Consider the following 27,289-nt stretch of genomic DNA (forward strand, 5'->3'; position numbering starts at 1 on the left):
AAGAGAAAAAAGAGGGGAAAGTCAGGACAATGGGCTGGTTGCATAATATATAGCATAGGTTACCGTCGGCGCAGCAAATATGGTGGTGCGCCGAAGCAATTTTTCCTATTTTTTCATCGAAATCTAAAACCTGAAAAAAGTCATGTTTCTTTTTTGAATTTTCCGAATCCAATTTTTTCCACAACGGCCGTAGGTGGTTGAATTTGGATAGGAAATTTCGCGTAGATAGATTTTGATTAAAAAAAGTTTTTCATCGGAGGTCGTATGCAACCAGAAATCCCGTTTTACCGAAACATGACGCCTTTTTGCATAATATATTAAAATTCATGTTTTTAAATTTTCATTAAAACTAGATGGCATGACACATGGGCATCTCGAAGGAATTAATTTTTTGAAATTTCTATCATTTTCTTTTATTTTTTCAAAACTGAAAAAAGCATTCGGGGGGTGGAGAGAAAATCTGTGCTCCCCTTACCCCGGCACGCCTCTATGGTGGTGCACCGGTGGTACATTGTTTACCACTGGCACACCACCATAGAGGCGCGCTGGGGGTAAGGGGGCTCAAATTTTTGATCTGGCCCGGACATCTTCGAACTTTATCCCGGGCGCACTAAATTTTTGTTGCGTCGGCAGTATTGGGCCATCACCGACGTGGTCAAAACATGGTGCGCCGGTAGTATTTACCACCGGCGAGCACATTTTGTGGTGCGTCGACAGTAGCGCTGGCAGCTATAGGCATTTTCCTAGTAGTGTGTGTTATAAAACCTAATACTACATCATCCCTGCCTCCAGCTGGTGAACTAACACTTCTCAATAATATTGTTCATCTCAAATTACTGGTACCTTGCATTCTCACTTAGAAAATAGTCTAACCCTTCATGCCACTTGGACCTCTCCACACTCCTCCACACTCTTCCCCACCCTCTTATTACCACAAACTAAATAGATAGAGGTGTTAAAGTTTTTGCAGTTTTCGTCATCGTGGTATAACATGAGTCCCTTTCTTATATAAACATGCGATGGTAGTATGATGGGTTTGATATTCAGTGAGAAATACCCCCAAAACAAAAGTCAGATACGTCACTGATATGGCTTAATAGCGGACTGAATAGCTTTGATTGGTGTGCGGGAGGGTACTAGAAGCCACATCAGCAGTGCGTGAACCCACATGTCACCACCATGTGGAACCACAGGGGAGTGTGATCCCACATGATAGCAGCCACGTCACCAAGGTTGGACCCATATGTAAATAACTATATCATCCTCATTGGACCCACATGTTAGCAGCCACGTCAGTAGCTTTGATCTAAAAAATCTCACATATTGTTTGAGTGTGGAGGAGTGGCATCACTGGTACATTTTTCATCTAATAGAATAGACAATGACACATTATCATATATACGGTGAAAAAAGTGACTCTCATCTATAACCCATCACCGATAACATACTAAGGAACATCATCGAATATACGTTCGATAGTGACGGACAATTTTCGTCATTAGAGAGTGATCCATGACGAAAATGGTATATTGGGTGACAAAATGGGTTTGTCATTGAATAAAATTTATGGTGTAGTGTACATATGAAAATTTAAGTTATTTACGTGTAAATAATTTTTTTGCCATGATTAAATCCAAGGTCTTCATCTCATATTTATACACACACTACAAAGGGATTGATAAAAAGTTTGTTACGGTTAATGATAATATACACTGGTCGGATAACACATCCAACTAGTCTAATGTACCTAATACGCATTAGTTAGTATCTACAACTAACATTTGTAAAATTCCCCTCGACCTGAACCTACAATAAATTAAGTTGAGCTTGGTACCTAAACTAAGCATTTGCTTGGCCACTAGGTTTATGAATGCATCGTCTATCGGATCAGCCGAAAAAACGAACCAGACCAGCAATGCTCTAGGTGCCTTCTTCTTTCTGACCAAATGGAAGCCTGCCTCTAGATGCTTGTTGAGTGCATGAAACATCGGGTTGGTTGTCAAATAGGTAGCACCCACATTGTCACACCATAGCATTGGTAGATGTGGATGTGAATCATTTAGCAAGGACAATAACCATGTCGCTTCAGGGGTACTATTAGCTAGTGCCTTGTGCTCTGCCTCCATGGACGAGTGAGACATTGTTGGCTACTAGCGAGCACTCCAATAGATGAGGTACAGCCTGAAGAATACCACAAGACCTCCATTAACTTGCATGTCATCAGTGCAACATTTCTATCCCACATCTATAAACACGCTAACAAGCGTTGAGGGGAACTTTGTGAATGTTCATTCTATTTGAAATTTAACCATTTACGTCGTGCAAGATACGCTTCACCACCTCAAAGTGAATATATGTTGGCTTTGACGAGAACTGACAAACTTGTTCGCCGTGCAAAGAAAATATCAGTGTGTGAGAGGGTAAGACATTGCAATCCCCAACAACTTCTGGAAAGCAGCAGCATCATCAAAGAGAATGACCAAAATCCCGAGACAATTATCCTGAGTGCACATTGGTGTGGCAAAAACTCAGAATTACCCTTATGAGTCTGTCAGAGAAGATCAAGCTAGAGCATCTGCTGAGTTAGACGGGTTCCCCCTAAATTTTGAGTCGTTGCAATGCCAGGGAAGTAGTGTAGAGGACCAAGATCCTAAAAAGGGAAGGATGGCTTGAGTTGTTGGAGAAGGTGGTTGGAGGCAGCATGCGGAGCTATCTATGGCAGTATCATCTGATGAGCATACAAATGGCGGTTCCATCACGACATAAGCTGAACAATGATGTGTTGCTAGATGAAGGGGTGAATCCCAGTTGCTGAAGACACCTCAATCCAGAACGCCTTATGAAATTTGCAAACATAGTTTGGGTGTCAAAAATCTTGGAAACCCAGAGGCTATTGCATGTATGTTGTCTCCTCCAACACACAATGAGGAAAACTGTTGATGATGTCGACTTTCCGAAGATGAAAATCACCCGTGACAGCAAGCGAGATCACTAGTTGCACCATCGCTAGTGTGACAACCGGATTGAAGGTGTCTAAATAGTCAATATTGTACCCCCACATAAAACCCCAAGTGCCCAGGCGAGCCATATATTACTAATGAATGGAACCGTCTATATGGTAATTTACCTTGTATACCTACTTGCAACTGGTGATGTTCTGTCCCGGAGGTCACGGCATAAGAGTCCACATGACATTGGCATGCAAAGCATGTACCTCAGCTTCCATGGAAGATCACTAGTGGGGATTCGCGAGCGTCGTGTGGTATAAAGCCAGTTTGGTGAGGAACCCATGGTGACGAGTAACGTAGAGAAAGTGTCTTATGTTGGACAAAGTGGCTTGAAGATGTTGTTGCAGAGGCACGTGGCAGGGCGAGTGGCATCTCTGTTGTCTTGGAAGCGACAATATCGATGGAGGAGTCTTGGACATCGACATAGGTGCTGGTGGAGGCGACGATGAGCGTCTAAAGGAAACATTAGTAGGCGGAGGCGACCGCATCTCACCAGCGGAAGTGGGCTTCTCTGCGTCCTCAATAGCCCGAGTCTAGTCTGCTTGACCCGTGAAGGGTTAAGCTTAAGCTTAGGGTTTTTTCAAATCTATCTATAAACTATGAACTATGTGAATAATGTACTCCTTCTTCCATAAATAGATGTCTTAGATTTATCTAAATTTGATGTATCTATACACTAAATAGTGTCTACATACATCTAAATTTTGACAATTCTAAGACATCTATTTATAGACAGAGATAGTACAAAGCCATCCATAAACTCGGTTTAATCTAGATGATCTTTTATGCTGGTTCGAGGCCTTTTTCAAATTTACATACATATTTAGGGTTTCTATTCTAGAATGGATCTATTCAATTCATAGTGAAAACTCACTTTTTAGTTGAACCTTACAAGGTCTTAAGGTTTGGTCATTTAGGCAAAAGGTACTACCTCCAAAATATAAGGCTTTTTAGAATGCTAATTAGCTTTTTAAAAAGACTTATGTTTCTACAAGGAGATGGTAGCTCTTACGGATGACCATATATGGAGTACATAGTAGAGCTTTCCATAAAAAAAAAAATCTTAAAGCTGACTTACAAGCTCGGTCTAGAGATACATTCAAATATAGACAAAGTTGAGACATCTCTGTTTAAGAACAAAGGGAGCATTTTACTCTCTCATTTTCTCTATTAAAGGTGTCTACTTTTTGTGGCAAAGTTAACCTTATAAGTATATTGTAGCTACTTCCATGAGATTTGTGGTAAAACTTTAGATATGCCCTATGTCTCCTGGAGATGAAACTGATACCGACGAGATGGTAGGGTAATGCACAGGAAATGTGGTCTAAAGACCATTTTTATTTTTATTTTAATTATTTTTATGTTTTTGTGTACTGCTATTGAAGGTTATAGATAGATTTATGAACTTTCCGCAAAAAAAGTTCGAGCAATAGGACCTCAACAGGGGAACCCCAGTTCCATTAAACATAATGAAACCAAGAGTTTTGTTCAAGCTACAGAAAAAACCACCGAGATTCTTTAAGTATAAGCAAAAGCTACAGGTCTAAAACAGAGTTTTTCAAGCTACTCAGCTACACTTCCAGAATTTTACAGAGTGATGGACATCAAATGTATTCCTTAGCCAAATTGTACCCCGCGCGAATATCCTGGAGGCTGGCTTTTGTGTTTCCTCCACAGGCAGCAGTGTGCTTTCTTGTTTATGATGCATCAACCATTCAGGGCGTCCAAATGGAGTCATTGGAGACTTTTGTGTGTAGGAAGCATCGGAATCACACGGAGTAGCTAGCGCACGTCAGGGATGGCTTGGAGTGAGTAATGTACATAGCATCCAAGCTAGACATGATCAACCCCACGGCAGGCCTTCTCGTGTGTTGACCAGTTTTTGTAGAAAAATAAATTGAGATTGATTTGCCCTTCACTTAAAAAGAAAAAAAAACATCCAAGCGATCCATTCAGGGACCGATTTTCATTATCATTGATAAGGAAAAACATTGAGGAGTCTTAGTTATATTTACAGCCAGAACCGCAAGATTGGGATCAATCTTAACATCTCAAAAGCAACATCTCTCGGGCACGACCGCAAGCCGGCGAGAAACTAGAGCTACAACAAGTTTTTAACCAACTTTTTGTTCCGAGCAGCAACGGGCAACATTTAACAAAAAACGAAGCCAACACACGCAACATAGTTTCAGACGAGGAATCTTCGTGCATTCATATCATCAGCATCTTCTCTTCATCGATGTCCATGTCTCCATCAGCTTGATTTCTCAAGTGACGCACGCCAGTATCCACAACATTTCCTCCAGTACCAGCACCAACACTCAGAGCCAGATTAAGGAGAGCATCCGCACCTTGCTGGAGCTGTGTAGCATCAGCGTCCGGGTGCAAACCTGCTTTCATAAAGGCAACAACAAGGCAGATTAGATTAGTAGGATTTTTCAGGGTTTTTTTTCGCTCAAAACATGATATGTTACGCGTTTTCCAAATCGCTCTAAAAAGAAGAAAAAAAATGACCGCTAAGGCAGATCATAGCGAGGAGTAACTTTAGACTATACGTATGTTATTAGTCTAAGTTACTACCTTCATACTACCTCCGACTCAAGGAATAAGGCGCCCTCGTTTTACGTGCTTTTCGTTTGACTAAGTATTACTTTAAATATATAAAAAGTTTGTATGAAATTAATATCATTAGAAAGTGTTTTTCAATACGAATTCAACGATACTAATTACATACTACGTCTTGGAACGGAGGTAGTATAATATAACCAAGATTTTGTTGCTCAATTTTTATGGTCAAAGTTCGTCTTGGAATACGTGTGCGCCTTATTCCTTGGGACGGAGGTAGTAGTGACATAGTATGTGGTTTCATAGTGACTTTAGTACGTTATAGACTTATTTTCTCTAGGGATGTGTGATGTTATGTTAATGTAGATAGTTATCACCTCACTCGGATCTTATGGTGTGGTGTTACCATCTAAGTTATTCTTGCTACGAGTAGTCTAAGCACTTGTGTCCCCTCTTAATTTTACTCCTCGGTTCGCCTCTGCATTGCACAGAAAAGGAATACGCACCTGCGTCTAGAAGATGCAGCCAATCGGGACGCATCTGAGCCCCCTGAAAGTGGCCGTGTCGCCTGCCCCACCGCTTCTCCCCCAAGGCGCCGCGAGCACGTCACCCGCGCGGATGCGGACGCGTGCCGCCCACCGGACCGCCCGATCACACCCAAGTCCCCATCCACCCCCCGCCCCGGAACCCGGACGCCTTCCCGTCCAGATCCACTCCGCCCGCCTCGTCATCTTCCTCGGCTCGCATTCCCACCCTCCAGATCCCGCACCCCGCGAAACAAGCCACCTATCTCACCAATCCGCGCGCGCGCGCCCACCATTGCTCTCCTCTCCTAGCTAGCTCCGTCCGTCGGCATCGACATGGCCGCCGCTTCGTCCAGGAGGAGGGCCGGAGAGAAGAAGGATCTCTTCCACGTCGTGCACAAGGTGCCCGCCGGCGACAGCCCCTACGTCCGGGCCAAGCACCTCCAGGTTTATCGCAGTTTCTCTTCTCCAGTTCTCCTCATGCAAACTCCGCCTTCTTCTGGAGTGGGCTGTGGTTGACAACGGAAACTGGGTAGTAGCCTTAACTGTGCGCCCGTGTCCAATCATGGTAACGGCTAGCACCAGAAAAGCAAACTGCCATAGATCATGCGTTTCCTGCTCCGGCGTGATTCCTGGGATCCTATCTGCGGAAAAAATCTTTCTTTCCTGGGAAAGGAACCACTGTTCACCAAATCGGTCACTGTGCTAAGGTTACCACAAATGGGTGGTGGTCCATCGACCGGGGTCAACGTGCGCGCTTAACGTCTGATGATTGTGTTTTAACTGTGCATCAAATTGATTTTTTTTAGATGAACTTGCATCAAATTCATGTTTACTACTCCGTAGTTGACCAAGATTTTTTGTCCCGCGAGTTCTTTTCTTCCTGCAACGTTTCAAATTTCTAAATTGGGTCAAACGGTTTTGGATTGTGCAGCTCGTCGAGAAGGACGCGGAGGCGTCGATCGTCTGGTTCTGGAAGGCGATCAACTCCGGGGACAGAGTGGACAGCGCCCTCAAGGACATGGCCGTGGTCATGAAGCAGCAGGACCGCGCCGAGGAGGCCATCGAGGCCATCAGGTCCTTCAGGCACCTCTGCTCCAGGCAGGCACAGGAGTCCCTAGACAACCTGCTAATCGACCTCTACAAGGTGCATTCCGCTCCACACCTTGCAGTAAACAACGTTCTTGGCTTATTCCTGAATTCTAACATGATATGTCAATTTTGATGTTCAGAAGTGCGGAAAGGTTGAGGAGCAGATAGAGCTGCTGAAACAGAAGCTCAAGATGATATGCCTCGGTGAGGCCTTCAACGGGAAGATCACCAAGACGGCACGCTCCCACGGCAAGAAGTTCCAGGTCTCCATCCAGCAGGAGATGTCCCGCATTCTGGTACGTGCTACTGCTACCATGTTAACTCGTACTGGTTGCTAGTAATTGGGCATGTCACTGCAGTATTCAGTTACACTCAAGTTACTTTACTGAAACTTCCCGATGTGCGGTTGCAGGGCAACCTTGGCTGGGCTTACATGCAGCAGAACAACTACGAAGCCGCTGAACTGGTGTACCGGAAGGCCCAAACAATCGTGCCCGACGCCAACAGGGCGTGCAACCTTGGGCTGTGCCTGATCAAACAGGGCAGGCATGAGGAGGCAATGCAAGTACTCGAGGATGTCCTGCTTCGCAGAATCTCCGGACTGGACGATGACAAGGCGGTCGCCCGAGCTGAGCAGCTGCTCCGTGAGCTCTGCCCGACGACCCATGTTTCATCGCCGTTGGATATCGGCTTCAGTTTCACCGAGGAGATCGTGGAGAGACTAGACCTTGTGATGAATGATTGGACGCCATTCAGGTCGAGGAGGCTGCCAGTGTTCGAGGAGCTAGACGCATTCAGGGACCAAATGGCTTGTTGATTTCTTACTTCTTCGGTTTAGAGCAGGCGCTTGCGGTACATAGAGGTTGGTGTGCATGTACATAGGGGGTGTTGTGGAAGGATGATACAGGTGTGAATGAGAGATCTGATAGATGGTAGATATCATAAGATAGGGTTGATGCAAAGCGTTCCCTTGAGAACTAGTGTGGTTTTCCTTTGTGATCTATTCTATAATGAAGAATTGCAGATGTTCTTGCATGTTTTTGACCTGTTCAGGAGACAAGAGATATCTGCCAAGTTGATTATTCACTTGCTGGCTCAAATATTGAAATGTTTTTCTTTTGGTCCCAAATATTCAAGGCAAAGTACAGTATACAACAACTGAAATTTTATCCATTGTCGGAGACAGCTTCAGCCAGGACGACATTGAATATGCACTGCCAATATTGTTAAAACCTTCAAAGCAACTGACAGATACACATGTTACTGAATTCATGATCACAAAGCAGCATATATCTTTTCCAATAAAGGATTGGGCAGTATATATTTTTTCAACAAAGGACAGGGAAGTATATGAATAAATCACAAAAGCTACAAGAAGACGTTCCAGAATTAGCTGAACTGAAATCCAAGAGTTGGATTACTGAAAGAAACTCAAGCATTATTCTGCTGAACACATTTCAGACATTTCTCTGTTCGTCCGCCGGAGTACATGACATTGTCCAGGACTGGAAAACATACCAAAAATAAGATTCATCCTAGCTGACCGAACTTCCACAGCAGACAACAAATATGTTCAGTTCAGTCCACTGACGAAAATGCAGGTTTCTAAAGAATTTACACAGGAAAATGCATATCGGCACACCGAAGTTCTTTCCATCTTTTCCTAAGTTTGATGCCGGATCACATCCGTCCTAAAGAACACTCTCCGCCACTGCAAATTCAGAAGGACAGTAACTTGAATAAACTGTTGGATAGAAAGAATGAAAGGGGAAGAAGAGAAGTTCAGAAAGTGGACAGGAGATCCCTTTCTCGTCGTTACCTGCAGAGGACACCACCGGGACGAGGACGAACTCCATGTCGGCGTTGCCGGGAGGGAGGTCGAGGACGACGGGGAACAGCGGCCTCGGCGCCGCGGTGCTCCGGCGGCAGACGACGAAGTCCCCGCGGCGGCGGGTCTCCTCGCCCAGCTTGCGGTGAAGTGCCACGAGGCTCTGCTCGTTGAACGCGAAGTACTTCCAGGTCCCGTCGTCGAAGTCGTCCACGCCGCCGTCGTCCCTGGCGGTGTTGTAGAAGATCGTCCGCGGCGCCGGCTTCCACAGGGGCTCCTCCTCGCTCGACGGCTCCTCCTCCTTCTCCTCCTCTTCCTCCAGGAGCAGCTTCCCCTTCGATTCCTGCACTCACGTAGCACAGCAAGTACCGGTAATCATTGTCCTGTAAGCAAGGACGGCTGATGCAATCGACAGTGAATTTGTTGCATCCAAGAAAGCCAAGAAGAATTCGGGATGAAACGATCAAGAATTCAGGAGTGACAAGAATCCAAGAAACCAAAGAACAGGGGCGTACCTTGGCGGAGTGGAAGTGGAACCTGGCGAAGACGCTGGACGCGGTGTCCGACACCGACGCCGTCGCCTCCAAGCGGGCGTCGCACGACTTGGCGCGGCAGATCGGCGCCGCCTCAGACGCCGGCACCGGCGGTGGCGGGACGACGACGGGCTCGACCACCCAGGAGCTCTCCTCCGGGACGGCGTCGAGGTCGACGGTGATCGCGTTGTCCTGCGGCGTGGCCCCGAACCTGGCGCGGAGGAGGCGGCCGTAGGGGCCCGAGAGCGTGAGGTGCTCCCCCTCCCGCAGCGGCGACCAGAGGAAGGCGTTGTCGTTGGGGCAGGAGGGCGTGCCCTGCACCACCATGCAGCTCGCCCTGGTGCCGCGGCCGCGGGTGCCGAGGACGTCGGCGGGGAGCTCGGTGGCGCCGAGGTAGAGGCCGCGATGGCCCTGGAGGCGCACGTAGTCGTCGCCGGCGAGCTCCACGGCCCAGACCGTGCCGCGGGAGTTGCGGCGGTAGCCGTGGGAGACGGCCTCGTCGTCGAGCGCGCAGAGGTACGTGCCCAGGTGGCTCTTGAGCCGCACGGACCGCGCGGCCTTGAAGGGCTCCATCGCTGCGGTGCGAGGTGGAGGGATCAAGAATCAAGAACGGGACGGGGGTTCTTGGTCTGGAAGGGGGAAGCGGCGAAGGGGGTGGGAGACGGCTTGGGGGTTTGTTTGGGCGGGACGAGGAAAGGCGGTTGAGTGGGCGCAACAACGGCAGGGTTTTTGGTTACTGTGTTTGATCAAAGATTCAGGAGATTAGAGCATCTCTACTCGAACCTCTAAAAAGATTTAGCTGAGCTATAAAGATTTTGGTTTGATACTCTAATGTGGCTCTAACCAAATTTTCATAGCGTTTAGAGGAGTAAATTTTTTAGGAGGCCCATACTCGACCTGCGGGTGGTCGAGTAAACATCCCCCTCCTCTCTCTTCGCCCCTCCTATGTTGGAAAATTAGCACACTCAAACGTGGTTTAAAAATACGCTGCAAAATAAGATGTTAACTTCATATCCACTCATGCACTAACTCCATTGATCGTTGCTCTATCACGAAAGAAAACATATGCATCAAACATATATGGAGGAACATATTATATCCCAACAGAGGACAAGTCATGCGTGCTCTCAACACACATATAGTTGATTTCTGCAAGTAGGTAGAACAAGTCCTATGTGCTTCAGCAACAAGCAAATCGACACACGGACACTAGTCCTTTATAGGTGGAAAACTTTCAAAGTGAGGAGAACAACCACGGGCCGAAACCATCCGAATCTTCTTTCACTATATAAAATGGGGATACAAGAAGTTCTTCCCTAGAAAGTACTAGAGGATCGCAAACATCAAGATACAAGAGGATTTTAGTTGCCAGCAACAAGATTTGGGACACAAGAGTTACCGATTGGAGGAATCTCATCAAAGATGGTGGAACAACAGTTTGAAGTACACGGTAATGCAGATCTGGTCTTCGTAACCTTGTGGTCAAGGATCGGCGCTTGATTTAGCTTCTTCTTTCAACTTTCTCTATTTTTCCTTCTCTCTTGGTTTTCTCCTCTAATGGAACCTAAAATGGATTTTCATCACCCCACTGAGTGTTGGCTGGATGGGAGGATTATACTCTCCCTCCCCTCATGCGTAATGTTTAAAATGATCCTTGGTCATAACCCTAATGGGTAGTGGGCTATTGCACTTGTTTAGGCAGCCTAAAAGGCTTCAATAGGTCATCTCTTGATAGTCCACATGAAAAGGATACCCAACATTCTCCCCCATTTGACTCATGTGGGCACCGCCATGACCGTTGCCTTGCTACATATAAGTAACTTCTCACTTGGCAATATCTTGGTCATCATATCCGAATCATTCCTGTCGGTATGGACATTCTCAAGTCTCAGCGACTTGGCACTCACAACTTCACGAATCCAATGATACCTCTCAATGTGCTTGGTTCAAGAGTGGAGACTTGAATTCTTGGTAAGATGGATGTCACTCTAGCTATCGCTAAACAAATTTTAATTCTCTTGCTTCATGCCAAATGTTTGCAAGAAATTTTTCATCCATAACACTTTCTTGCAAGCCTCAACTGCGGCGGCTATCCACGGTTCATAATGAAACACATTTCTCTAACCTTAATTGACATGACACTGCTCCCCCTACATAAGTCACCAGGTAATCTGAAGTAGACTTCCTAGAATCTTCATCACCAGCATAATTTGCATATGTATAACCTTGCGATACAGGATCACCGCTTCCAAAAAGCATATGAAAGATCTATAAGTAGCTTTTAGATACATGAAAATCCACTTCACTGCATTCTAGTGAGTTCCCCCTAGATTTGTCATGAACCGTCTAACAACTCCAACTCCAACGGCATATGCAATATCATGTCTAGTGCATACCATGGCCGAAATCCCTCCTCCGCGTTCGACCACGTGAGCGGTTACTTGATACGTCTCCGACGTATCGATAATTTCTTATGATCCATGCCATATTATTGATGATACCTACATGTTTTATGCACACTTTATGTCATATTCGTGCATTTTCTGGAACTAACCTATTAACAAGATGCCGAAGAGCCGATTGCTCGTTTTCGCTATTTTTGGTTTCAGAAATCCTAGTAACGAAATATTCTCGGAATTGGACGAAATCAAGACCCGGGGTCCTATTTTGCCACGAACCTTCCGGAAGACCGAAAGGGATACGAAGTGGGGCGACGAGGCGCCGCCACCATAGGGCCGCGCGGCCGAGGGGGCCCGCGCCGCCCTATGGTGTGGGCCCCTCGTCAGCCCTCCGACTCGACCTTCCGCCTACTTAAAGCCTCCGTCGCGAAACCCCCGATGCGAAGAACCACGATACGGAAAACCTTCCAGAGACGCCGCCGCCGCCAATCCCATCTCGGGGGATTCTGGAGATCTCCCCCGGCACCCTGCCGGAGAGGGGATTCATCTCCCGGAGGACTCTACACCGCCATGGTCGCCTCCGGAGTGATGAGTGAGTAGTTCACCCCTGGACTATGGGTCCATAGCAGTAGCTAGATGGTTGTCTTCTCGTCATTGTGCTTCATTGTTGGATCTTGTGAGCTGCCTAACATGATCAAGATCATCTATCCGTAATACTCTATGTTGTGTTTGTCGGGATCCGATGGATAGAGAATACCATGTTATGTTAATTATCAAGTTATTACATATGTGTTGTTTATGATCTTGCATGCTCTCCGTTATTAGTAGAGGCTCTGGCCAAGTTTTTGCTCTTAACTCCAAGAGGGAGTATTTATGCTCGATAGTGGGTTCATGCCTGCATTGACACCTGGACAAGTGACGTAAAGTTCTAAGGTTGTGTTGTCGTCGTTGCCACTAGGGATAAAACATTGGCGCTATGTCCGAGGATGTAGTTGTTGATTACATTACGCACCATACTTAATGCAATTGTATGTTGCTTAGCAACTTAATACTGGAAGGGGTTCGGACGATAACCTGAAGGTGGACTTTTTAGGCATAGATGCAACTTGGATGGCGGTCTATGTACTTTGTCGTAATGTCCAATTAAATCTCACTCGTACTTATCATGACATGTATGTGCATTGTTATGCCCTCTCTATTTGTCAATTGCTCGACTGTAATTTGTTCACCCAACATGCTTTTATCTTATGGGAGAGACACCTCTAGTGAACCGTGGACCCCGGTCCATTCTTTAATACTGAAATACAAATCTGTCGCAATACTTGTTTTTACTCGTTTTCTCTGCAAACAATCATCTTCCACACAATACGGTTAATCCTTTGTTACAACAAGTCGGTGAGATTGACAACCTCACTCGTTTCTTTGGGCAAAGTACTTTGGTTGTGTTGTGCAGGTTCCACGTTGGCGCCGGAATCCCTGGTGTTGCGCCGCACTACATCCCGCCGCCATCAACCTTCAACGTGCTTCTTGGCTCCTCCTGGTTCGATAAACCTTGGTTTCTTTCTGAGGGAAAACTTGCTGCTGTGCGCATCATACCTTCCTCTTGGTGTTCCCAACGAACGTGTGAGTTACACGCCATCATTACTCCACACGAAGCGCGAAGCGCAGGACTACACAAATCAATCCCCTTTCCTGTTTTATCATTTTCTGTTACCCTGCGTATTACATTACGTCAGCTAATTATGGCAATAAATTTCGCACATTTAATTCGCTAGAGCGAGTCAATTTTTGTATCCTTATTTATCATTTTGTGTTACCGGCACATTAAATTACATTAGCTAATTACGGCAGTAAATTTTGTGCCTTTAATTCGTTGTTGCGAGTTCTTTTGTTTTTTGGTGGCGTTAATCCCGCAAGTTTAATTCCGCATGGTAATTTTGCGCATTTAATTTCGCTAGGTCAATCCCCGTTTTTTAGCCATGATTCTTTTTTTCAATTCTCTTTACTCAATTCCCTTTTGTCAATTCCCTTTGAAAAAAATTCATGTTATTTAGACAAATTTTTGAAATTCTCTTTTTCTGGCTAGTGGTTTCTTAGAGGGGAAAATAACGGGTGGGGAAGTGCTGGCGTGTAGTTGACGTGGGAGTTAGAAATCTTTGTGGTGTAACTTTTCTTCAGCTCCCCGGCAACGGCGCCAGAAAAAGAGCTTGATGCGTGTAGTCGACACGTCCGTTGGGAACCCCAAGAGGAAGGTGTGATGCGTACAGTAGCAAGTTTTCCCTTAGAAAAAAACCAAGGTTTATCGAACCAGGAGGAGCCAAGAAGCACGTTGAAGGTTGATGGCGGCGGGATGTAGTGCGGCGCAACACCAGGGATTCCGGCGCCAACGTGGAACCTGCACAACACAACCAAAGTACTTTGCCCCAACGAAACAGATGAGGTTGTCAATCTCACCGGCTTGCTGTAACAAAGGATTAGATGTATAGTGTGGATGATGATTGTTTGCAGAAAACGATAGAACAAGTATTGCGTAGATTGTATTCGATGTAAAAGAATAGACCGGGGTCCACAGTTCACTAGAGGTGTCTCTCCCATAAGATAAATAGCATGTTGGGTGAACAAATTACAGTTGGGCAATTGACAAATAAAGAGGGCATGACCATGCACATACATGATATGATGAGTATAGTGAGATTTAATTGGGCATTACGACAAAGTACATAGACCGCTATCCAAGCATGCATCTATGCCTAAAAAGTCCACCTTCAGGTTATCATCCGAACCCCTTCCAGCATTAAGTTGCAAACAACGTGACAATTGCATTAAGTATGGTGCGTAATGTAATCAATAACTACATCCTCGGACATAGCATCAATGTTTTATCCCTAGTGGCAACAACACATCCACAACCTTAGAACTTTCTGTCACTATCCCAGATTTAATGGAAGCATGAACCCACTATCGAGCATAAATACTCCCTCTTGGAGTTAAGAGTAAAAACTTGGCCAGAGCCTCTACTAATAACGGAGAGCATGCAAGATCATAAACAACACATAGGTAATAGATTGATAATCAACATAACATAGTATTCTCTATCCATCGGATCCCAACAAGCACAACATATAGCATTACAGATAGATGATCTTGATCATGTTAGGTAGCTCACAAGATCCGACAATGAAGCACATAAGGAGAAGACGACCATCTAGCTATCGCTATGGACCTATAGTCCAGGGTGAACTACTCACTCATCACTCCGGAGGCGACCATGGCGGTGTAGAGTCCTCCGGGAGATGATTCCCCTCTCCGGCCGGGTGCCGAGGCGATCTCCCGAATCCCCCGAGATGGGATTGGCGGCGGCGGCGTCTCCGGAAGGTTTTCCGTATCGTGGCTCTCTGCATCGGGGGTTTCGCGACGAAGACTATATGTAGGCGGAAGGGCAGGTCGAGGGGCCACACGAGGGGCCCACACAACAGGCCGGTGCGGCCAAGGCTTGGGCCGCGCCGCCCTAGTGTGGCGCCACCTCGTGGCCCCACTTCGTAAGTCCTCCGGTCTTCTGGAAGCTTCGTGGAAAAATAGGCCCCTGGGCGTTGATTTCGTCCAATTCCGAGAATATTTCCTTACTAGGATTTCTGAAACCAAAAACAGCAGTAAAACAAGAATCGGCTCTTCGGCATCTCGTTAATAGGTTAGTGCCGGAAAATGCATAAATATGACACAAATTATGCATAAAACATGTAGATATCATCAATAATGTGGCATGGAACATAAGAAATTATCGATACGTCGGAAACGTATCAGCATCCCCAAGCTTAGTTCCTGCTCGTCCCGAGCAGGTAAACGATAACAAAGATAATTTCGGAGTGACATGCCATCATAACCTTGATCATACTATTGTAAGCATATGTAATGAATGCAGCGATCAAAGCAATGGTAATGACATGAGTAAACAAATGAATCATAAAGCAAAGACTTTTCATGAATAGTACTTTCAAGACAAGCATCAATAAGTCTTGCATAAGAGTTAACTCATAAAGCAATAAATCAAAGTAAAGATATTGAAGCAACACAAAGGAAGATTAAGTTTCAGCGGTTGCTTTCAACTTATAACATGTATATCTCATGGATATTGTCAATGTAAAGTAATATAACAAGTGCAATATGCAAGTATGTATGAATCAATGCACAGTTCACACAAGTGTTTGCTTCTTGAGGTGGAGAGAGATAGGTGAACCGACTCAACATAAAAGTAAAAGAAAGGCCCTTCGCAGAGGGAAGCATTGATTGCTATATTTGTGCTCTTTGGTTTTGAAAAGAAGAAACAATTTTGTCAACGGTAGTAATAAAGCATATGTGTTATGTAAATTATATCTTACAAGTTGCAAGCCTCATGCATAGTATACTAATAGTGCCCGCATCCTGTCCTAATTAGCTTGGATTGTACCAGATTGTTCGTCAGCAATACACATGTTTTAACCTAAGTGTCACAAAGGGCAACCTCCTATGCCGCCTGTACTGGGGCAAAGGTCTACGGAGAAAGCTCGCGATCGGATTTCTGTTGATTCGACTCTCAACTTTAGACGATCCATGTCGCGGACAGCAGTAGTCTTTGAATGTCGAGTTAATGGGACTCCTCTTTAACGCAGCAAGCTGTTGTCACCACAGATTTAACTCGGCTGTCAGAGGCGGGCCGCGATCAAGACGGGCTATAGGTGATTATATCACGCGAAAGTCGATGAAGCGTCCTTGCACGTGAGAATTTGGCCAGCTAAGTTGCCCTGTATCTCAGCTATTATTAGATCGTGCATCGGCTTAGAAGCTAGAGTTTATATAACGTGCACTGCTTAGTCGCACGCCGCATTAGAGAGTCCGGGCTGACTATAAATGTTGTGTACCTAGGGCCTATGGAATAGTCAACAACTGACGCTCAACTCAAAAACAAACTGATCTGCGCGCAAGACGCCATCTCCTTCGTTCCTCGAGCGGTTTCTATCGTAAAAGGATATGCCGCTCTAGATCGCATCTCGCGATCTAAAGGCAAGCCCCACGTTGTGCTGCGAATATGCGCGTACTCAGCTTTGCGTTTTTTGATGGCGAGCAATCGAAGTTACATCATTGATGCGTTCAGTTAGCATTGTTCCTTCGCGTTCAAGCGATGCTTTACGTAGTGCAACTCCTTGCATGTCTAGCCGTCCTCACGCCTATCTCAGTGCGTGGGGGCGTAAGTACCCCCGCTCGATCATTTATTTAAGTAGATCTGATTGCCGTTACGATTCAGCTCCTCGTCTACAAGCGATTAGTTTAATATCTGCAAGAATAGTTTCGGCTCATTACACGGGGGAGGATCCAGTTGGCACGTAGGGTGCATGCCAGCAAAGTCCTAAACCCGGATCGTTCCTAGGATCAACTTCTTCGTGCTGGTTTTTTCGGCCTTGTTTAGGATCGGCCACGAGCGCCGTGCGTGGCCGCAAGTAAGCCCAACCTCGGAGTAGGGATGATCCGGTCATGCGGTGAAAACCCTAAATCGTCGTAGATCTCATTAGCCTTCTATCTTGGATCGCCAGTCTCGACCAAGTATTTCGTGCACCCGCGTACGGATCACAGGATCGGGGCTCTTTCGAGCTCGATCACTAGCAAAGATAACCTCGAGAGCCATCGACGGCGCCGTCTTTAACGTCCACGTGTATGCCCTCGGGCGAGTAGCTGCTAAAGCTGGTGGCAACTCATGCACCTTCCCACCAGGTATAGGTCGTGCACGCCTTGCGCTTCGTGACGCGTACATCAAGCATTGGCGGCCGTCAGCTCGTGATTCACCACTTTCGCAGCTTCTAGGCTCTCCCGGGCTCGGCGTTGACAAGGGCCGCTGCGCCGGTGGGGTTTTTGCAGTACAACACTCCCTGGCACTTGGCCATGGGTCAATCGCCTACATCAACCACATTCGCCATCTCACATCCGAGACGGCGGACGCACGCCGGGGCCACCTACGAGGATCTCGCCCTCGACGACCTCAAGATAGCAATACAACGAGATCAAGGCTACCTCGAAGTCGACCATCGCGCTCTTTGCAGAGAACCCGCTCCTATGGCATCGATGGATAGCGTTCTCACCAGTAGGTGCGCTCGATGGAGTCGTAGACCTCTCCCCGCCCCGTCGAGGAACGACCGGGTCTCGCAGGAGATCAACTACCTCGGCGGCTCACTCGCGACACCGCCACTGAGAACTTGGTCAACGTGCCGGAGCGCGCCGTCTTCCGCGTGATCCAGGAGATCATGAGCCACCCGCATCTGCCACAGTCGACCAGCTCGACGCTATCGAGGAGAGTCGCGATTCCAGTCTCCGTCCACCGCTGCTATTATGCGTTGGCAAAGCACCTCGCCGAAGTGCCGACGACACGGGCATTCCTTCAGCCAGACAGACACTGGTCGGCGCAACTCCAAAGGATCACTGCCTAGTCGGAGGCGCCTAAGGAGATCCTCATGGTACGCGTGCGTAGGGGATATAGCCGATCGTGGTGATCGGGCACTCATCACAAACCAGGTCGCACAACATTCGGGGACTCCGGCGCCAGACGAGGATACGTCGGCTTGACAGACAGCGTACGTGGCTAACTGAATACGCCACTACCGACGAAACTCCCTCGGCCCAGTCTCCCCGGCACCGGGCTCGCAGCTGGAACAGCAAACGCGGCGTGGCAGGCGTCACCCTCGGACAGCACCTTCAGAGTGCAACTCCTACGGCCAAGCACGATCAGATCGCACCACATATGCGACCGCCTTCCTCGCATGATGCCGAAAGAAGGGCAAGTGGCCGTTCCGAAAGTCGGATCTTCGACGCATTACGCAGATGATCCCGCCGCCACCAAGTATCGGCTCCCGACTTCTCCAAATTCAAGTGATCAGATGGTCTGCAGCTCCATCGAGCACGTCACGGAGATTTGGCTCATTCTAGGACGGGCTTCGCTGTCGGATCAGCCTGACGCGTGAGGCTCTTTCTCTGCCTCTTTCGGATCTGGCTTTTGTTTGACGGTACACCTCTCAACCAGACGAACTTCCATCCGCCTTGGAAGCAATTGGAAGAACAGCTCCACATGCAAATACCATTCGGAGCTTCCCGGAAAGTTTGCACGGTGCATTGCCGATCTCAGCCACAACCACGCTCAGCCGAAGCGCGGGAAACAGCTTTGATGTAATACACTGCCGCCAGAACCTTAGGAACCGATGTTGCCCGCTCAGATGTAATCGGGGTGGAAGTACGAGTTGGCGCAGCATGCCTTGCAACACGTTTAGCGCGATCATGGCCTCCCATGCAGATATCCTCGGCCGGGCGCGACAATGGGTTCGAAACTACGCAAAGATATGAACAGCGCCACTCGACCTCGCATCACAAGTACAGTCTGAAGCGCAAGGGTCATCGGGCGAGCACGATGAGGCGGATGGAAGTGCCTGCGGGAGGCCGGGGAGACGGCTAAAGGGCTTCGAGCGGGACTGTCAGCAGTGAACCCCGGTGGCCTCGCAAATGGGTAAAGCCACCAGGGCCGCCTCTGTGGGATTTGATTGACGATTCAGTGACTAAGATCAACAAAATCTTCGAATCTCCCCTGCTCAAGCGAGTTTGAAACATAGCCGGACTGCAGTTCCTCGAAGGTGCCCAAAAGTTCCCACGGCACAAGTAGCTAGCCCAGTGCCGCAACCGCAAATTCCACAACTGCGGCTTCCCATGCCACCAACGACCGCCGGGTGTGGCTGCCAAAGACATCCAAGCGGGCGATAGTGAAGGGCGTTAATCTTCAACCACAAGACGCCATGAAGGTCGGCGTATCCAGCCGCTTCCCCGCCGCAACATGGTAGAAATCACCTGCCTCGGTAGAAGCTGCCAATGCCAGACCTCGCTCAGCATCATCATGGGTAGGACCCGGAAATCCACTCGCAAAGATGGAGATGAGGGCAGCCGCTCTCCACAAAGCAAGGACACAGGCGAGGCCGCTCCACGCGATCGGCCTCGCCATGATGGCAAGGCGCTTATGTCACAGGAGGGAGGGTGAAGAATATAAGATATCGGGCCACTCCCTCTCTGATCATCTCCTCAACAGCCATGTTAGTCAAAGTAGGGAGCGACGCCTTTACGACTCAATTACGGTGATAGAGAAGATCGTTGGTACAGAGCAGCCGTATCATCATCGCTCGCAAGCAGAGCACGATGAGGAGGAGCACGCTTAGCGCTATGCCAATGAAGCATCAAGGGAGCAAGTCGATAATCGCCCGTGCGATTCGGGATCAGCTCTTCTGCTCGCATTGGGAAATTCCCAGGAGTGAGCTGACTATCGACAACCGGCAACTGCCCACGTGCACCGCAATGAAGGAGGCAGCCAACGCAGTCCCGCAGTTCCGCCGCTTTAGGGCCCTCCGCGACAAAGCAAACGCCGCTGAGTCACCTCGCTGGGCAATCGGAAGATTCGCAAGACGAGGGAGTAGCGGAAGAAGACAGTACCACGGGCCAAGGCGGTGCCCCGACGGACTCACAGCTCGGCTCCGCAAAAGCGCAGGTTCAAGCTGATTGCGCGGCCCGGCGGAGGCCTGCAGCAGGTTGTATTTCCGGTGCATAGCCGCCAAGAAGGCGACACGAAGCTCGATCCGGCCGCAGAGGTTCGGCCGGGACCCTGGATGAAGAGGGTCGTCCACGGAAAATGGAGTGGCGCCGATGGCGCGATATTTCACATCGCTCGTTGGGCAACCCCAAGAGGAAGGCGCGATGCGCACAGCTAAGAATGTTTTCCCCGTGAAGAAACCGTGGTTTTTTTCGAACTGCGAGGAGCCAAGAAGCGCGCTGAAGCGCCGATGGCGTATCGGATGTAAAGGCGCCAAACACCCAGCAGATTCTCGGCGCCAACGCGGGAACTCCAAGCACAACACAACCGGGGCTACTTTCGCCCCTAACGAAACAAAGGAGGTTGTCAATCTCACCGCCTAGCCGCAACAAAGGACTAACCGTAGATTGCGTGAAGTTTGATTGCTTGGCAGAGAAAACAGCAGAAAACAAGCTTTATTGGCAGAGATTGCATTCGCTGCGAGAGTTGGACCGGGGTCCACGCTCACTAGAGGTGTTCTCCCATAAGACGAACAGCATGTTGGGTGAACAAATTACGCGTTGGGCAAATTGACAGATAATGTGCTAGATGCATGACAATGCACTACACATACTCAAGGATGCTTAGTAGTAGTGAGATTTATATTGCTGGGCATTACGACAAAGTACAGACTCGCCATCCAATCGCATCTATGCTTACATACTTGTATGCTCCACCTCGTCAAAGTTATCATCCGAACCCCTCCAAGATTAGATGTTGCAAAGCAATGCACAATTGCATTCGGCAATGGTGCGCAATGTAATCAACAACTACATCCTTAGGACATAGCATCAATGTTTTATCCTAGTGGCACAATAGTTCAACACAACCTTAGAACTTCGCTTCACGTCAATCTGTGTGTCAACGGTGCATGCGAACCCACTATCGAGCATAAGGAACTTCTCTTGAGTTAAAAAAAGCATCTACTTTGGGCCGCAAGCATCTGCTTCAATGAACGTGAGAGCATGCAAGATCATAAAGCAACACTATGTATAATCTTTTGAGTTCTAATCAACATAACAAGTTATTCTATTCATCGATCCCAACAAACGCTAGGGGGGGCCATTATAGTAGAATTACATAGATGATGATCTTGATCATGACAGGCAGCTCACAAGATCCGACACAATGATAAAGCACAAATGGGGGAGAAGACAAACCATCTTAGCCATCGTGCTATGGACCCATAGTCTGCAAGTGGTAGACTACTCACTCCTGCACTCCCATGGCGTACCATGATGACGTCCTCCCGGAGCTGAATCCCCCTTCCTGGGCAGAGCCGCGAGGCGCTTACTCTCAGGATCCCCGAGGGGATCGGCGGCGACCGCGCCCTCGGTGAATGCCTCCGTATCAGTGCCTCGGCATCGGGGGCTTCGCCATCGGAGGCTATTTGTGGTACGAAGGGGCGTCAAGAAGACGGCCCACGCCACAGGCCGGGCGCGCCATGTGGCCGCCGCCCTAGGGTTTGGCGCCGCCGTGGGCCCCTCTTTCTGCCTTCCTTCTCGACTTCGAAGCTGTGAGGAAATAGGCCTCAAATCGGGCTTTGAGCTTCGCTCCAATTTCCGAACATTTTTTACTAGGATTTCTTCGAAAACCAGTAAACAAAGAGCAGAAAACATGAATCGGCACTTACGATCTTGTCAATAGGTTAGGTTCCAGAAAATGCACCGAACATGACATAAAGTGTGCATAAAACATGTAGATAACATCAATAATGGGCATGGACACAAGAAATTCATCGATAACGCTGAGATCGTCGTTCAACTCCCAAGTTTGTTTTGCTCTGTCTTCGTTGGCCCCGAATAGGTGGAACGCATAAACAAAAGATACCGGATTTCTCGGAGTGTCATGCCATCATAAACTGGATCACACAGATTTGCAAAGCATATGTAGTGAATGCAGCGTATCAATCGATCAATGTGTATGACGACAGTAAACAAGTGAATCATGTTGTCTAAAGACTTTTCATGAATAGCAACTTCAAGACAAGACATCAAGTCTGTCTTTTGACATAAGAGTTGTCTCATAAAGCAACAATTCAAAGTAAAGGTATTGAAGCAACACGCAAATGAAGATGTAAGTTTCAAATAGGTTGCTTTCAACTTAGTAACATGTATATCTCATGGAGATTGTCAACATAGAGTAATATAATAAGTGCAAAGTTAGGCACGTAATGAATCAACGTCACAGCTTCACGACAAGTGTTCGCAAGTCTTGAGGTGGAGGAGAAATAGGCGAACTGGGATCAACATAAAAGCAAAGAATGGTCCTCTCAGAGGAAAAGCATCGATCGCTATATTTAAAGCTGTAGCTTTGGATTTTGAAAATCATGTGTCAATTTTGTCAACTGGATAGCAATAAAGCAGATATGCATCATGTAAACCATATCTTTTATAAGTCGCTCATGTGATAGTGCACTCAATAGTGCTCGTGACTCTCGATCCTTACTAATAGCTTGCACCACCTGGATTATCACCGAGAACACATATGCTATTGGAATCGTCAAGTATCAACAAATGGGCACCTTCATGCCGCACAGCACATAAGGTCTAAGTGAGAAAGCCCGCATTTGGATTTCTCGCTTGATTATTAACTCAGACATCCATACCTTGATCGACATAGACAACAGATAATGGACTTCTTTTAATGCTTTAAGCATTCAACAACAATTAACTCTTTCTCTATTAGAGATTTGAGGATGCTTTATCCGAACTGAAACTTCCACCATGTGAACATGGCTTTAGTTAGCGTTCCAATGTTCCTCTCACAGCATATGCATGTTCTCAAACCATTCAACTCAAGCATAGATCTGCCTTGCTTCTGTACAAGACGAACGAGGCATAGCAACTCCGCATGAAAATTGCAACTAATGAGTTGATGGCGCTTCCCAGTAAACATGGTTATCGCACAACAAGCAACTTAATAAGAGATAAAGTGCATAATTACATATTCAATACCGCAATAGTTCTTAGGCTATATTGTTACCGATGGAAGCTGTATGTTGCAGCAAGGTGAATGATGGAATTTTAAAGGCAGTTAAGACTCGCTACCTCATCTTGGAATGGCCGGAAAATACCATGCAGTAGGTATGGTGGACACAAATGGCATAGTGGTGTTGGCTTCAAGTAGTTTGGATGCACATGAGAAGTACTCTCTCTGACATGCCAGGTTTAGGCTAGCAAGGTTGTTGTTTGAGGCAAAACACTAGAGTGATGAACTAGCATACAAAGCAAAACTCACATTAAAAGACATATTGAAAGCATTATAATCACTTATGACCGTCTTCCTTGTTGTTTCAAAACTCAAAACTAGAAATTACTCTAGTACCTTAGAGAAACCAAATATGCAAACCAAATTTTTTTTAAAGCATGCTCTATGTAGCTTTCAGATAATGGGTGCAAAGCATATGATGCAAGAGCTTAAGCATGAGCACAACAATTGCCAAGTATCAGATTACCCAAAACATTTTATAGCAATTACTACATGTATCATTTTCCAATCTCCAGCTCATATAACAATTTAATCGAAGGAGATTCTCGCCATGAATACTATGAGTAGAAACCAAGGACATATTTGTCCATATGCTACAGTGGAGGTGTATCTCTCCATAAAGTGAATGCTAGGATCCATTTTATCTCAAACGAAACAAAACAAAAAACAAACCCCATCGCCCAAGAAAAAGCACATAAGATGTTCGAATTAATAAATGTGTAGGGGCGGAATGTGGAGGGAACCTGATAATTTGTTGATGAAGAAGGGGATGCCTCGCACTCCCCAGCTTCAGACGCTTCGAGTCTTCTGATATATGCAGGTGGACCACCGGGCGCATCCCTCAAGCTTGGAGCTTTCACTCTCCTTGATCATGCCGTACCATACCCTCTCTTGATCCTTGAAAATCCTCCTCTCCAACACTCAACCGAACAACTCATTGAGAGTTAGCAACAATATAAATTGACATATTCAGAGGTGACACAATCATTCTTAACACTTGACATTGTATAATGCTACTGGACATTAGGTGAATTCAACGAAATGATACACATTAAAGAGGCAGATCAAATAAAGGCAGAATCTGTCAAAACAGAACAGTTCAGTAGTTGACGAATTTTAAAATGACACACATGATCTGCTACAAATGAGTGCTCAAATTGAATGAAAGTTGCACACATGTCTGAGGATCACGCACGGAATTGGCATAATTTTCTGAGCTTCTGGCAGGTAGCAGAGCCAGATCGTGACAGCAAAGAAACTCTGAACTGCGCGAGTAATCCAAATCTAGTACCTTACTTTCTATCAACGCTTAACTTGGCACAACAAACTCAAAACTAAGATAAGGAGAGTTGTTATGACAGTATAGACAACCTCCAAGACACAAAATAAAAACAAAGTACTGTAGGTGAAAAACATGTGGTTGTCTCCTATTTTTAAATCGCTTTTAACGCCTTCACGAAGCATAAAGTGTAGTATAATATTCTAAAGGGTAGTAATTCTGCCAGCAAAGTTGGAGTTTTCAACTATAATAGTATATTAGATGATAAGTTTTGGCATCTCCCTTTTCATTAGTCTTAGGGTGTGCATACTTATCAAACAAATTTTCTGAACAGCCAGCATAATTATTTTCTAGTGCATCATTCATAGTTAGGAGCTTGCATGGTATTGTGCGTGCTTGATCTCCTCTCCATCATCAATATTATTAGTGTATCTATTCCATTCGTCCATATCCATCTTTTCAAGAGACTAGCAAAATTAGTAGGAGAACCAGCATATTAAATTTAGCAAACACTTCCTTCTAGTTCTAGACTAATCAAATTTCTGTATGTTTTAAAACAAAATCTTTTCTTTTCCCTTCTTCCATATACAACGAAACAGTGTTAGATTATAGGATTAAGATTAACAAATTTAGTTTCCAACAAGCGTAACTATAAATGCATAAGCAGCAATTTCATAAGTAGGCTAAGATCTATCATGTTCATCTTCAAAATTTTCGATCGCACTAACATGGTTGAAGAATTTTCATATGCCTCCAACTATAGACCCGACGTCTCTGTCAAGCATGTTCTTTGTAGTAAAATTAAAAGGAAACATGATGAAATAAGTAAAGTGAATGCGCGCAAACTAAATCTTTTGTAAGTGTTTGATGATAGAGCAAACAACATAGAAAATAAAGTAAACTAGCAACTAACTTTTTTTGCGTTTTGATATAAAGTGCAGAAACAAAGCAGTAAAATAAAATAAAGCAAAGATAAAAACAGAGTGTAGACTTGAGAAGTGAGAGCCTTGCAGCTGTCCCGATCGCTTGTAAACGAAAAAGAGTTGATGGCTGTATTTCACACGCTCGTGGGCAACCCCAAGATGAAGGGTGATGAAGCGCACAAGAAGTTTTCCTCGAAAGAAACCAAGTTCATCGAACACTAGAGATGAGCCAAGAAATCATGCTGAAGTGATGGCTGACGGATGGAAAAGGCGCAACAACGTAGACTCTGGGACAACGGAACCTGCGCAACACAACTCAAAGTCACTTGCTCCTCAACGAAACAAGGAGGTTGAACTATCCACCGCTTGACAGAATAAAGACGAACCGTATTAGTGTGGAAGATGATTGTTTGCAGAGAACAGCACAAGTAGAAACAAGTAATTCACCGCAGAGACAGTATTTCAAGAAAGATGAATTGACCGGGTCCCATAAGAGGTGTTCTCCCATAAGACGCAACAAATTGTAGCTTAGGGCAATTGACAATAAAGAGAGCATGACAATGCACATACATATCATGATGAGTATATGAAGATTTAATTAAGGCATGCACGACAAGTAGATAGACCACTCATCCAAATGCATCTATGCCTAAAAAGTCCACCTTCAGCATCGTCATCCTAACCCTCCAAGATTGAGTTACAAGCATTGTGTGCTAATCGCATAAGTATGGTGCGAATAATCGTCAACTCACATCCTTTAGACATAGCATCGGTAACGTTTTATCTCTCTGGGGCAGTGGCTTTCGAAGACAACACTGGGCCTTAGAACTTTTTCACATCGCCCTGTGGCACGTGCATGAACCTCATTTATCAGCATAGATAATATCTCTCGGAGTTGAAAGATTGCTTCGGGCCGCAGTATATCGATTGAATAATCGTGAGAGTTACGGCAAGATCGATAAAACAACACTATGTATAGCTTCTGGATAATCAACATAATGGGTGCTCTGTTCATGAGATCCTAATTGCGTTTAAGAACATTACAGAATTACATGCAGCAGACGATCTTGATCATGATAGCAGCCACAAGATCCTGACAATGATAGTTATCGAATTTGGGGAGTGAAGAGAACTATCTAGCTTGGCTCATGGACTGATAAGACCAGGGTGACATCGATCATCACTTCCGGAGTATTTAACATGGCTGGGCGAGAGTCCTCCGGAGAATCCTTCCTGTTGTGCAGTTCGAGGCTTATCTCCAGATCTCGAGATGGGGATCGGCGACGGCCACAAGATGCGGTTTTTTCGGTTTCACGGAAAATGTTTGGTGTGGCTTTTAATAATACGCCATGTGGGGGCCGCCAGGGGTTTGGCGCCTCGTGGTCTCTCTTTCGCTCCTTCGATTGAGTTTCGCAGAAAATAGTTTTCCCATATTTCGCTCAATTCCTAGAATACTACTAGATTTTTATAAAGAATCACATTCTCTTTAAGATCTGTTAATAAATGACGGTCACATAAAAAAAA

At 46.2% G+C, this 27,289-nt stretch overlaps 1 protein-coding gene across 1 annotated transcript; it reads left to right on the forward strand.

The window, feature by feature from the left end:
* Positions 1-6,349: 6,349 nt before the first annotated feature.
* Positions 6,350-8,022, forward strand: LOC124649955 (protein SULFUR DEFICIENCY-INDUCED 2-like). Its single transcript, XM_047189523.1, has 4 exons — positions 6,350-6,544; positions 7,032-7,244; positions 7,330-7,485; positions 7,602-8,022. The coding sequence occupies exons 1-4, from the start codon at positions 6,434-6,436 to the stop codon at positions 8,004-8,006; spliced, it is 885 nt and encodes a 294-aa protein (XP_047045479.1). The 5' UTR covers positions 6,350-6,433; the 3' UTR covers positions 8,007-8,022.
* Positions 8,023-27,289: the final 19,267 nt, after the last annotated feature.

This window comes from Lolium rigidum, chromosome 4, assembly GCF_022539505.1.
Source record: "Lolium rigidum isolate FL_2022 chromosome 4, APGP_CSIRO_Lrig_0.1, whole genome shotgun sequence".
Lineage (NCBI taxonomy): Eukaryota > Viridiplantae > Streptophyta > Magnoliopsida > Poales > Poaceae > Lolium > Lolium rigidum.

Coding starts and splice junctions, on each gene's coding strand:
- LOC124649955 (XM_047189523.1), top strand. CDS start 6,434: ATGGCCGCCGCTTCGTCCAGGAGGAGGGCCGGAGAGAAGAAGGATCTC. Junction 6,545..7,031: donor TCCGGGCCAAGCACCTCCAG/GTTTATCGCAGT, acceptor TGGATTGTGCAG/CTCGTCGAGAAGGACGCGGA. Junction 7,245..7,329: donor TGCTAATCGACCTCTACAAG/GTGCATTCCGCT, acceptor TTTGATGTTCAG/AAGTGCGGAAAGGTTGAGGA.